This window comes from Lagopus leucura, unplaced genomic scaffold (genome assembly GCF_019238085.1).
Source record: "Lagopus leucura isolate 7727_CA_CO unplaced genomic scaffold, USGS_WTPT01 Super-Scaffold_100157, whole genome shotgun sequence".
Classification (NCBI taxonomy): Eukaryota; Metazoa; Chordata; class Aves; order Galliformes; family Phasianidae; genus Lagopus; species Lagopus leucura.
The window spans coordinates 15,365,012-15,379,101 of NW_024962334.1; the positions used below are offsets into that span (position 1 = coordinate 15,365,012).

Below are 14,090 nucleotides of genomic sequence, written 5' to 3' on the forward strand. Positions count from 1 at the left end.
TTTTTTTTTTCCTCATGAAACTAAGTGGAATCACATGAAACAGTATTGTGTTTAAAGGTAGATATTATAATGCTTCAAGTACATTTGAGAGCATTTTATGGTGCAAATGCTCTCAGAAAAAAAAGTCCTCTTAACAATGTAGCAGTTGAAATCACTTTAAGATCCTCATCCTCTCTTCTGCAAAAAAGAAACAAAGCATGCAAAATAAATAAATAAAAATGGATTAAAAAAAAAAAAAACAAACAAACAAACAAAAAACAAACCACCAACAACAACAACAAAGAAAAACTCAGAAGAAACTGAGTTCTGAAACTATGAGTGGGAGTGGTCAGAACATAAATTTCATGATCAATAAATTCTCAACAGACATCGTGTTATTAGGTAGCACATTATGTCATTTTCATCCATTTACAGTAATATGGGGATAAGTATAAGCTATTAAAATAAAAGATTCAAGATTAAAATATGTATCCATACATGTAGATAAAACACACCAGTTGTATGTGAGCTTTCTGTATTATGAGTTCATATTTTAATCACTTGAATATAATAAGTACTCACAAGTAACGTGGTATTTAGGTAAACCCTGCTCTACCTGATTTAGATGGCACTGCTTGTAATGGAACTGAATTTACCTTAAAAATGGCAATCTAGCAGTTCTTTAGCAGATCTTACTAAATTAAGCTGTTCCAAAATTGGAAACCGTTCTACCGCAATGGAAGGGGTATCCTGATGACAGTGGGTTATAACAAAATTACAAATTACATTAAGCTAGAATATTCCTCAAAGCCAGATTTGCAATTCATATCACATTGCCTGTATTACATTCTGAAGGTTATTCTTTTGTATTTGAATGTCTTTAAATTTCCCAGCTTAGCAGATTGTGTGAAGACATAAATGGTGTGTCTACTGTTTTTGAGATAGAAAACTCATTATCTTTCATGTCTAGCCTACCATTCTTAATTGGTTACATCTTTATTTTGATTAGGAAGAAAATTCATTCGTGCCCACTCTGCCTTTTCTTTGACCCACAGGCAAATTAAATTTGTAAAGATTTTAAAGTTCTAGCTGGAACTCAGTTAACCAATTGTAAACTTCTTAGCTTTTATCAGAACATAAACTCCCCCATGCCCCTTTTCTTTAAAATAGTCTAAGCAAATAATCCTCTTTTGGCTCAAGCTCTCTAAAATATATTTTAATCCTTACTGTGTGTATACTGACAGATAGTAGGATCCTGCATTAAAAATAAGTTGTTTTTACCCTTTAAGTTACCCTTTAAGTTACATGAAAATTACCTTTTAAGCTAGAAATTGATACATTCCCATCTATTCGCACTGAATCATGTGAATTTGAAAGGTACTCTGAGCTTCTATCAAGGCAGAGTGTGTACATTTTTTTCACCTTCAGTAAGCTTTCATAGAAATATTTGGAGAGGTGGGTGATGAAGAGAAAACCTTGGGAATATCCAAGTGCTGCAGAAATGACATTATGTTACTGGAAACAAATAGACACCAGGATAAATGGGAAGTTGAATATTGGTTTAGGATGATTCTGTTGTATGGAAGGTGACTGTACCCTTGGCAATGAAGGGACATAAAAAAGAAAATGGAATTCTGGAGAGACTTTTTTTTTTTTTCCACTTGGTTTTTTTTGGTGCTAATAATGATAGAACTACAAAAAAAAAATTAGATTAATGAGGCATGAATTTAGAGCTCCTGCCTGGTTTGCATAAAACCTTCACGTTCCAAATGCATTATAAAAATTATCTAGACTATCTGTGTCTACAAAATTTGAAATTCCTTAGATCTGATTGTTTTTTCTGGAAACTAAACTTAAAGTACAGCTTAAGAGATCTGTGAACGACAGCATGCAGAAAGAGAGGTTATGCAGGGAAAGATGTTGCATATCTTTCTCAATAACTAAGTCACAAAATGTTGCTGTATGCAGTTGCCAGTTTGTTAAGCAGTACATTAGGGCCTGTGAGAGACAGGATTCTGGATGTCTTTCCCCAGAAACTTCCTGAAAATGTTATTTGTTATTCCTTACATATATATATATATAAATAATAATAATAATAAAAGCCTTATAATGTCCGTCAATCTTAGGTTTTTCTTTTGTTTCCTTGTGTATATTTTGTCTTTGTGCTTTTCTTAATTCAGATGTTCTGAGGCCCTACAGCTATGTATATGATTCTGAATATCTGAGGGATTTTCCAAGTGAACTGAGCAGAAGAATTTGCATTAGAGACTTTCTTATCAGAAAGTTATTTCAGCAGAGCATTTTTTTCCCCTCAGAACTACTTTTGTTATTGTTTGGATTTCTTTCTTTCTTTTTTGTTCTGACAATATTAGAACTTAGTATTTTTAAAGAAATTTGTTTCTTCTTTTTGGAATGACTTCTCATTTTGAAATCTATTTTTAGTTCCATAGTGTCAATGTCAACAATGTCTCTAAAGTCAAATACTAACCATAACCCTAACCCTAACATTTTCCAAATGTCTTGAATCTTCAGTATCCTTGGACTCTGAATGGGTTGGAAAGACTTGTTTTCTTTACAAAGGTCTTAGACTATGACTTGCAAGACTGAATTTGTAAATTCACACTGTATATTTCTATTTCAAGGAATTTTAGCATGCTATTAATCAAATGCAACTTTAGACTGTATTGCCTTGCATTTTGGGGGGATTGTATTTCTTGGGTCATGCCCTGAATGCATGTCACTTCAGGCAGTGATGTCTTAGTGAAAATCAGGACACCAAACACAGTCTAGGGACAAAGACAGCATGATTTGGGATGGTATCAGCGCTTTTATACTCCCACTGTTGCTGACAGGAAGTTTGTGAAGAGGTTGTCCATTGTTATGGTGATCAGCAACATTTCAGCTGCACAAGGAAAGTTGTGGAAGTTCTTCTGTACAAGCTTATCATACTCTACACCAGAAGAGTCATAAGCAATCGTTTTATTTCCTCACCTCAAACTGATGTTCATCAACATTCCATAATGAAGAAAGCACACAATACGTGCCCAAAAGTTACTTTCTAAGTATGCTGTTGTCCCACATGGCACCTCCTAGTTATAAAGTGAATTCTCTTTGGAGTTTTACAGCACGCCTACTTTTTTCCTCTCTGATTTGTTTTCTTGGCTCTCTTATTTTTCTTCTGTTGACAACATTTCTTCCCTTCATACTTCTGTCTATACAATGAGAATTTTTCCACATTTGTTGTCCAAAAACTCATCTCACTGGGATTCTATTCCTCTTTATTTCTATTCTAATGAATTCAAAGGGAAATATTTAAGATTGATATTCCCAAAAGTTGTGAAAAGGTTTTTCAGTTAAGTTGAGTCACAAAAGTGGCTGCCATTGATTCGGGTTTTTTCTTGCTGTTAAATGTGCTCTTATTACATGGAAAGAGAATCTAATTTCTGGCGCCATAAAAATTACTGTTACTTTTAAGTGAAAGGTCAAATATATCGGTCACATGTTCTATCATTAAAGGACAGTACTGAGAAATCAGAGAGCAGCTGTGCTCCTGAACTTGCTCATTTTCTGTGCCACCGTAACCAGGACTGGGGTAGACTTTAAACTGTTCCAGAGGCTCTGAGCCCCAGCCAAGGTCTTGAAAAGCTGGCTGAATTATTCCTTTTAAATTGTGTTCTCGTCCCCAGATGACTTTTCGCAGCGTTGGCTGGCAGTGGCAGGTGGGTGAGTGCCTAATCATGCAGCAGGGAAGAATCACAGGAAGAACTTTTCCATCTTTCATAGGCTGATATCTGAGAGTATGGGATAGCTGTTCCATTGCTTTAGGTAATCTGAATCTGGAAGGCTGGAACACTCTCCTTCGTAGCAACGAGATAGCACATCCAAAGTGCTGTTTCCCCAAGCATAGGTGATATTTCTTAACCTAGTTTGCATTTACATCTGTGAGTTGGAGGATATTTAATCAGCTTCAATTTCCTTGCTATTGTCAGGCAAATGCTCACCTTGGCAATTCTTCGTGTTTCTGTACAATCTCAGGTACAACCTAGAGACTTATTTGTAAATTTTGTTGGAGCAACAGTTTCATTTTGTGATATGTAAATGCTTTAAATGAGAAAAAATATTTTTTTTCCAGCAACTGAAAAAAGTCTTTATGGGGCTTTTCTTGTACAGAGGGAGTAAGACTGGACTGTTCAACATCACTTTATCATCTTTCTGGCCTGTTTATTTTTATGCCATTTTTGTAATAATTCAACGGGAACTTAGCATTTGCCAAAACAGTGATGTTCTTGAAATACCTGATGCTTCTATGATAGTTAGCCATGGAAAATAACAGGGTTTTCTTTCTGCTTTTCTGTTGTCTATATTCTTTATCAACTGTACTCAAAAGTTTTGCCTTAACACTCTTACACTGAGGTAAGTAGACAAATGATTTCAGAAATGACAGTAATTCTTGAGGAAGAAACAGCATGAGTTTGGAGTGAACCTTAAACTAATGCCTTTGGTTTACTTGTAATGCTTTCCTTTCAATAGTCGGTAGTGAAATACTTTACAGATATGTTGAAAGTTGGAAAAAAATATCACACAGACACAAAAATAAACAACAACAACAAAACCAACCAACCAAACAAAAAAGAAACAACTATAATTGTCTGTGAAAACTTGGCTTCTTGGCTCCCATTGAATTTATACCTAGAAGTAGAACTGTGGTGGTCTGCTACAACTGATTCATTAAATCTTGTGCTGTTAGTCCTCAAATAGAAGCAAGAAATTGCAACCCTTCTTAGCAGATTTTCTGACCAAATATGGAGAGATTCTGTATATCACTCTGCGTACTTTAAGTTTGTGCTCTTAAAGAATGTATGCAGTTCATCTGATAGGCTGCCTTTATGCTTGAAAGAAAAAAAGAGAAAGGGTTTGCTGATCTTTCTCTCTGATGGCATATCTGCCTGTGTCTGTGTTCAGTGAGTAGGGCAAAACTCCCTTTATGTTTTCTTTAATGTTTTTTATATACTTACCAGCAGGTTTTTACAGTCTGCTTCCTGCCTTTCAGATTAAAAGAACACTGGCATATTTTAACAGTTTCATTGGATCCATTTATTAACAGTCTTTAATTAAAAGGGAATTAATGTTTTGGAGTGCAACCAAAACATAGAAAGTACTGAAAGCAGAGGACAGGCTTGAACCATTTTGGCTTTCAGATGCAAGGGGCAAATAAATGTGTATGTCAGGAGCATTCAAAACCCCAAATTTTGGTGACAGCTCAACTTGTTTGTGTTTTAGGTTTGTATTGATCAACTGTTAAGGCAGCAAGTAGGTTGTGCTTGACAAGATTAAGCTTATTTGCCAAGGGTTTAATTAAATAAATCAAAAGTCTGCAAATGACAGCTTTTGCTGAGCAAAACAACCTGTTGTTGTCCTTTTTCTTCTGTAGTAGTTTGGCTGAGGAGGGTTGAATAATGGTTATGGGGTAAAGCACTGAAATTGTAAGTGAATGAGACTAGCTGAGTTCTAAAATGAAGTCAGATGTATTGAGCTATTGTTTCAGATAGTTCAGGGAGATAAATGGTTTAATGGCTAATTTTAAACAATAAAGAATGGATACCTGCAGTTCCTGGCAAAAAATTATGAACTACAGTCACTGAGTCAGCTGCACTCTTTCACAATAACACAGTGATTTTTGTGGACAAATAAAAATGTATGTTTAATATTATTTATATTAATGTACCATAAATGCATGGTTAATATTATTTTTGTTTATTTTACTCTTGTATTTTTACTTAGTTATTATTATCATGTTACTTGCTGAATGCCTTCTGTCTCTTTCTACATATAGGTGGTACATGCCAGAGTCCTGCTCTTCCAGCCCTAGTGCGTCCTCCTGCTCCACCTTTGCAGCCATCGCTGGATATTAAACCATTTCTCCCATTTCCTCTGGACACTGCAGCAGCAGTCAATCTCTTCCCCAACTTCAATGCAGTAAGTACAGTCCTAACAGTTACTGTCCACTTTCAGTGAGCCATGGTTTCCATAGAAGGCTCAAAAGGGCACAAAGTGGAGTTTTATGTACTCAGTTAAACCTGGAATATTCTCTCCCAGTACTGAGGGCCAAATAGCTCTTCCAGATACACTGGTAGACCATAAATTAGAACCTAGCTGAGTGTTAGCCAGAAATAATGTAGAAGGAAAAAATGATATGATCCCAAGTGACATGCAGTAAACTTGCAGGCTATATCCAGTCCCAGGCCTTGTGTTTCCCTCTCTATTTTAAGATGTGCAGAGTTTCCCTAGCACACACTTTGCTGTAAGTGTGAAATTGTAAGTGACTCTTCGTTCCATCTCCAACACGTTTCCCAAGAAATACCTAAAATTTGCACATCAGAGAAAAATTTACTTTTTTTTTTTTATAACAGATAAAACTGTTTGGGCAATTTAAGCATGCTTAGACAGCAGTAGCTGGTATAATAGTTATTTCATTGGCATACAATCTAGTGCATTTATTTTCAGATTAGAATATGTGGTTTTCGTACCCTTTAAGTTAATGCAAGGTTAGATTATTCTTCAAGAATTTCTTAACTTAGTCATACTTGCTGTGAATATACATGGAGCGCTCTGAAAGTCATGCCTCCTATTTATTTCCATAGAAACTATAACAGATACAAAGAGCATAACAACACTTGGATAGAGCAAATTCTCAGCTACAAAACAATATTTTTCAGCATATTTACTCCTGTTAGCCTATTAGCGTATCTGAGCTGAATGAGAGACTTTCCATTTAATGGCGTGACAGCTGTTCATAGCCATGTAGAAAGTAGCTTGTCTTCCACTTCACTGTTACCACTACTGATATGCGCCACCCGCTGCTTCACTGTGCTCACGTGCACAGTTAGATCACCATAAACATTCACCAAATGTCAGTGAATGTCAATAGGTGCTGCTTTCTCTGCATGTAAAAATTTAGTTTCACATCTCTTCTTCATAAATGCTTCCATGTCAGATATCACTCTGTCAGAGTGCCCCTCTGCTGCTATCTGTCCCATGGCAACAAAATGTAATGGAATATTGGTGGGAAGGCTCAACCTCTACTGCCATACCAACCACATCTGCCCCTGATGATGTGGGCTGACATAATAGAATAGGAGGCACTATTTTTGGAGAAGCTCTTGGCAAAATCTGATTATTACTTCAAACGATTATTTAATTAATTTTGTCTTTACAAAATTGCTACTTTTTAACTTCAAAATGCCGTAGGATTACCTTTTTTTTCATTTACCTGTACTTTTTATAGGGAAAAAAGAATAGGAATGTGTTTGCTTAACTACTCTGAGAGAGGGGTGGAAATTGCTATGCCAAAACAATTCTAATTAACATATGACAGCATCATAATTAAGAGTAGTGAAAGAACACACCCATCCTAGAAACAAAAAGAAGAATTAAATGTTAATTTCTTTACCTTTTATGGATGCACATTTTGTAATTGAACTAATTGTGAAAAATTTTCTGCAAGCAATTGACAGTACTATTAAGAATGAGAACCTATAAACTCTGAGTTCTGAAATGTTCGGAAGGAATGCATTGAAGAATTACTATTACAACGAAAATATTTCCAATTTTAAAATGAAGATAGGCATGAAGTCATTTAAAAAAAAAAAAAAAAACTAAGTTAAAACATTGATAACATTACAAATTAGAATTTTTTAGTATGCTTTAGATATTTTTCTTACCAATTTTGATTTGTGATAATTGCCTATATTTAATGCCATAATCCAACTGAATTTTTACGGATACTATACTAGAAATTCTTTTCTTTTCCAGGAGTTTCAGGTGGCTTTGTGGTATGTTTAGTTCTGCATAATTAAAATGTGTTCTGATATTGCTTTAGAAATACGAAGGTAAAAACTGTCTCCTATCAAAACGCTGTTATACTTGAACATCATCTTAGAAGTATCTCCTTAGGTATAAGTGCCGTAGTTAGACTTCAGAGGCTCCTCATCTCTTAAATTTTTCAGTAACCTGAGCCTAAGTTTCAAGGATAAGACTAGCAGCATTTTTAAACAATATTCTGAAGTGCATTCCCATGTGAAGCACTGCTTCCTGTGCTTTGTGGCCATCTGCCAAATTCACCTTTGCTGAGTATCTGTCCCAAGTGTGAGGATGCTGTCATCTGAGCTGCTGTCATCTGCTCAGATTCTTTGCCTTGCAATGTGACCTTTGCCTTCTCATTATGTATGCTGACATGCAGCATCACCCTCAGTGTTCCCATTTTCCTGTTGAACAGTACATTATTGAATGCTGCTATGTTTAGCTCATGTGCCAGAGCTGGTTAACAGCATCCTCCAGACATGTAGGCTAGTTAAGAAGTTCTGCATATTTCCAGAAATTCTTTCCAGGCTGATGAATCTTTGGGGATGCATCAGCTGCTGCTGGGCATTATCAGCCTAAGGAGAAGGTAATCCATGGGCCATATTAGACTTTAAACAGAATGTCTGGCAATATCTTTAAGTATGTGAGTATGAGACAGAAAAATGTTTAACCAAGAAGTGATCTGCCCTTGAACAGTTGTAGCTGTTAATAATATTCTGTATTCATTGACTTCACAGCTAAGTGGAGAAACTTTTCTATTTTTTTTTGCTAAATCAGATTAAACAGGTGGTCAGTAAATGACCAGAAATCCAGAAACCTGAACTGGATGTTCTCTCTTATGTTGTGGATAAATGAGCTTTAGCCTTGGTTTGAGACATCAAGGCCATAGATAGTATGTTAGGAAATTGATTTCCTCTTTATTTTTCTGTATTTGTGCATAAGCTGATCTATTTGGTAGCATGGTTGAGCTATTTCCAAAGAAGCTAGAAGGAATTCCAGAGTTCAGGCTATTTGCAGACCAAGCACACTTTTTAACAACTTTCCCTGGAGAAAAGCACTGATCAAAGAGAAACTGTAGTAAAAATGCAGTCATATTTCAGAGAAAGGAAGTTGTCCCTAGTTGTGGCAATTCTAACTCAACTTGGAAGTTCAGTTGTAGTTAACATAGACGTCTGGGCTAATCAGCCCAAGTTTCTTTGGAAAAGTTAACAGAGAAAGACAATTTCTCCATTTGTTCAAGTGGACAAAAATGCAAAGAATGCATCCACTCTGCGTCTCTACGTTTGGATGAGGGAAGTAAACTTAGAAAGTTCCCATTTATTGCTGTAAACTATGAGGGGCTGGCTCAGCTGCATCTATATTTGGTTAGTTGAATCTGATATTAGGGACAGGCCATAAGATATTCACATGTGATAAATTCCACTCTGAAATTATGTGACAGAAGTGCTGACATTGTATGCTTACAGAGAAATGTTCCTATTTATCAAGCATTTATACTAGCTTCTAATTATATACTGTTAAACGACTTTGAGTATTCAGATGAGCTGGGAGTAGATATTAGGAGAGGTGAAAGCATGTAATTTACTTACTCAACTTTTCATATCAGTGGAGATTCTCTTAGGGCATATATGCAAGACCTAATACAAAAAAATACTTCCTTAAGTGCATCACCAAAAATAATAATGTGTTAAGTTTCATAACATTTTTCATTCTGGTTCAGTTTATTACAAATATAAGGTTATTTTGTTTTTTTACTAATGACTTTTAGTCTAGAGCAAGTTCAGTTTTTGGTGACTGTCTCTGAGGGAAATGTTCAGCATTTCTGAAGAGGGCAAAAACTTGCATCTAGGCAGAGAATAGAGGTGATAACATGGGCTTTGAAATCTTTCCAAATAATGTCTCTGGGCACCAAGGAGGGGAGAAAGTAAAAAGTGAATAGCTTGAGAAATGCAGTGATAACCTGTGAAGTTTGAACCATTCGGTTTCATGAGGGACATTATCTATTTATACAGGAAAGCTTAAAGCAAGCAAACTCATTAAAAATCTGGTTAGCTGAGCATTTGTAGATGCTACATTCTTAATTATGAAGCAAATGGTTACCCTTAAGTCTTATGTAAAAAGAAATTTTAACAACAGAGCTGTTCAAATTGAAAACAGCAAGCTGTTGTGCAGACCCTGAAGAATCACAAGTTCATTGCGAGTTTATCTGATATAAAAAGATGAATTAAGTGTATGAGATGTAAATAGATATGAATGAAAGAGTATGACTAAAAACAATCTTTACGTAGCTTTCTAAGATGTACTCTGAAGGTCAGAGGACTAGAAAATTATTTTCCTATTCTGACAAATGTTTGAGATCATCTAGCAAACATGGAGTTTAAATCTACCTTTTCAACTGCATAGAGAGAAGTTTTAAGTCCATGTGTTTGTATGAACCAATTTTTAGAGGTATGAAGCTTTTGCAATTATACTGAATATGTATTTGTGTGTGTGCGAATGTGAATGTGGTATTCTTGCTTGCAAGCCAAAGATTGGCTGCAAAAAATTCACAAAGCATCAAAGTCCAGAAGCTAATTAAGTTATAGGAAAACACTGATCTGAGTAGCTGGACTAAGAAAAAATATTTCATCCTACTAAATGCTAGTATCAGTTCTGTCTAACTTACCTTCCTGCAGAAAAATAACTCACTCAATGAGATCTCAATTGTACCTCTTAGTCTCCAAAGTCCATCATTCTCAAAGCACAGATGCATCATCAAATAGGTTTTACTTCAGCTATTAAGCTCTCAGAATTATATATTTCAGCACCTTGATAGGCAGAATTTATAGCTTACAAATCCAGGATGTTACCAGCTGGAAAACTTGGCAGTGCATTGCTCTCCTTACTTGTTTGTCCTTTGAAGGATATGCTAACCATTTTCCTGGAAAAAAATCTAGAAATATTATGTCATGCATAGTAGATTATAACGACAGCAAGATCTGTAGTGGAAGAGGACAATAATGTAGAAGCTCTGAGTAATTTTCTACTTGTAAGTAGAAATAGTGATATTGCTTTAAAAGCTTCATACAGACTTCAGAATAAGGCCTGATCTCCTCTTTTTGCCAGTGGAAAACTTTACAAAGCAGCATCCTTAGAACAGAAACATAATTGAATTCTTGACTATCAATTTATGACTTGGAAGAGCAGTAGTAATGCCAGAATTCTATGAAATGTTGATTGGAAAGTAATTGTTTCTGTACAAGCTGTAGGAATCCTTGTTCAGTCTCCTGATTTTTCTTGATGTTGTAAATCACTAGTCTCAGGTGCAATACTCCATGTATCACTTTTCTCTAATAGTGCTTTGCCATATGGGAAAAGAGGAGAGAACAGTGGATGTTGACCCTAGATTGGAGCTCCTAAGGTAGTGCAGCTTGGGTTAGGATGCCAAAGTAGTTCGCTTTGCTTCCTGAAAACCAGCTTGTGAAACATCCTAGCAACCTCCAGGGCAGCACAAAGGCTGTGCACTCTATTTGTAGAGGTGATGCTTGTATTTGTACCTATCAGTAGGGAGCAATTACGGCTGGCTTGTTTCACTGGGAGCCACTTTTCTACATGCTCTGGCCTTGGTGTCAGGCTGTTCCTGTCATGCTGTTAACCGCTGTTACCTCATATGGACTAGAGCTCCCCAGTTTTCTGGAAATGCAGTTTTGTCCTCTTGTGGCCAACAACTAATTGAAGTGGACAATATAGAAAACCTGCTTACTGACATTTATTTCTGGGAAGAGTTATGCCAAGAATAGTGGATAAAACCTGTCAAAAATCTACCAGAAACTGTTTTTGAGATCTTTTCCTAAGGCTCTTACCCTGTGTAGGTTTTTATCTAGAAGAAAGATATTTTTTTACAGAGCTGACAAGCCAACTTTCTGGATATTTTGAAAAGATGTACCTTCTGATACTGAGGAATGGAGAAGAAATATGAAACGTTATATTTTTTGAAAAAATTATCAGTGTGAAATTTATAAAGCACGCATCCCACTCTTTCTTTTTAGTGTCTCTACATAAGGACTTTAAGTTTTCTAGCTTAATTGGAGGAATTTAATGAGACTTTTTTTTTTTCCTAATAGCATATAAAATCCTTTCAAGTTCAGTAGTGCCGGCATGCTGTCAGAATGCAGTTGATTCCAGAAAGGAATAATCAGGACAATGCAGTGGACTCAGTTTCATGTGAGTCAAAATGGAATATTGTCTCTGTAGAAAAACTTGGCAGTAAAAATACAGTCTGTGCTGCTGATGAATTTAATGTTATTTCAGTGAAAAGGACCTTCATCAGGTGGAAAATTGTACTGCACCAAATTGTTAATTTGTCAGACAAACAGAGGGGATTATTGCTTCTGGGGATATTCTTTGCATGGCTGCTCACTTACAGGTGTCAACAAACAAGGTTTTTGGCTTGCTCTTTTCCTTTCCATAGCACTGCAATTGAGCTGCAAGCTAGCTATAGTCTCCTTTATAACTCTATTGTTGTTTAGTCAAATATTTTTCAAAATATTACAAAAAAAAATTAGGTTGATTGCAAAAATCGTGTTTGGGTTCAGAAATTCTTTATTACAATAACATTTCCATCATTGGTCAAGCCATTTAATTAAAAATTCTGCAGGGGAAGAAGAATGAGTGAACACACTAAATTCTGGCAATTCAAAGTTTTTATCTGGTGCTGGCAAAAGAGGAATGAGTCAACATCAGTATGAAATATTCAGTTATTTGAATTAGCTAGATTTATTTACTGTAATTTTAAATCCTTAACCTATTCACTGAAATTAAAGTTCTGATTCTCTGATGTAGAAGAAATGTTCACAGCTTGGGAAACATGGTGAAATTAAGCTCTTATTCTTTTTTCCATTTTTGAGTCAACTTAGGGTGCTGCCAGATCTCCAGGAGCACCCTATCTTTCTTTTCCTCTATACAGCCTATACTGTATGTGATAAACAGGGAACAGAGCTCATATTATGGCTTTGCATAAATGAATGTTCCTGCGGTCCTCAGGTAATGGCTGTCTGTGATTGCATGGCTGTGATTTCCCACTGCACTTCAGAGTGGCTGGAAAATCATGTCTCAGCTATGTAGCAGTGTGATTCCTCTTATTTTCTTCGGACTTGGTGCATGGGTAAGGAGCATCCTACTAAGTCTAACCTTAGACTAAATCTAACCTTAATACTTTTGCAAACTTCTGGAAATATTTATGGCTTCTTCTTGCAGCTATCATTTGAGACTCCTACAACTTTGAACCAAAGCATCAAAAAAGGTTTTGTTCTCTTTTTCTTAGGGTTATCTTACATTTTAGAAGCACTCCAGGCTTTGTTTTTCAGATTGCTTGCATTTCTTCACATCTTATTTGAAAAGCTTCAGGATTATGTTCCAGTTAGAGAATTAGTAGCTTCCTACGATTCTGATGAGCAGCTGCCACCTGTTACCACACAGACAAAGCAATGTTGAGAACTTACAGGAGTTTGCTCATGGGTATAAATGGATAGATACTATTAAAAAAATCCATTAAATCTTTTATTTTTATTTAAATTAAATTTGTATCAAGTGTGCTACAACCTTCTGTGATTGCTTTCAGTGGAAATCCAGGTTTCTAGGATGTGCATTCTCCTGGGAAAGCAAATTTTAAGATTACCTTAAAATAACCTGTGTTTTCTGTAACCTACCCTTGCTGAACATTATTATACCTATATTGGAACTCATCTCTGTAACCGTAATGTGGACATAAGTCATCTGACCATAGGAATTTCTGGATTGCTGTCCAGTTTTTGTGTCAGTCAGCCATCTATGCCTCTGGTAAATCTATTAATTTACCCAGTTTATTTACTTCCAGCATGCTAGTATCACCTGTGTTTGGCCATCTGATGTTGTCTCAGCTGGCATTCAGTTATTTGGCTTCATCCAAGACTTGGTGTCTCAAGGGTGGTGTATAAGCATGTGACCATACTGTATCCATACACTTCATACAGGGTGTTATGGAGAGCCAACTAGAAGACTTTTCATGAGCATTGCTGTAGGCTTGTAATGGTCTGGATAAAGGGCTGTGTACTCCTCTGTTTACTATTCCACATTTTCTAGAAACGACATTCTGTTTCATTTCCCTTTGTTTTTGTTTGTTTTGTTTTGGTGTGGTTTTACTTATTTATTTACAAAGCAGTTTCTTGTTATTGTTAAATCAATCAAGAACATCTAAATATCTCACATATTTTTTTATTTAAATTATGATTAGT

General features: G+C 35.8%; 1 protein-coding gene across 3 annotated transcripts in view; it reads left to right on the forward strand.

The window, feature by feature from the left end:
- The window catches only part of ZNF385D (zinc finger protein 385D), a 373,909-nt gene that overhangs the window by 243,645 nt on the left and 116,174 nt on the right, over positions 1-14,090 (forward strand). For all 3 annotated transcript variants that reach the window (XM_042889198.1, XM_042889199.1, XM_042889200.1), the window contains one exon: positions 5,813-5,955. In XM_042889198.1, the coding sequence (XP_042745132.1) occupies positions 5,813-5,955 (143 nt within the window). The remainder of the gene's footprint in view (positions 1-5,812; positions 5,956-14,090) is intronic.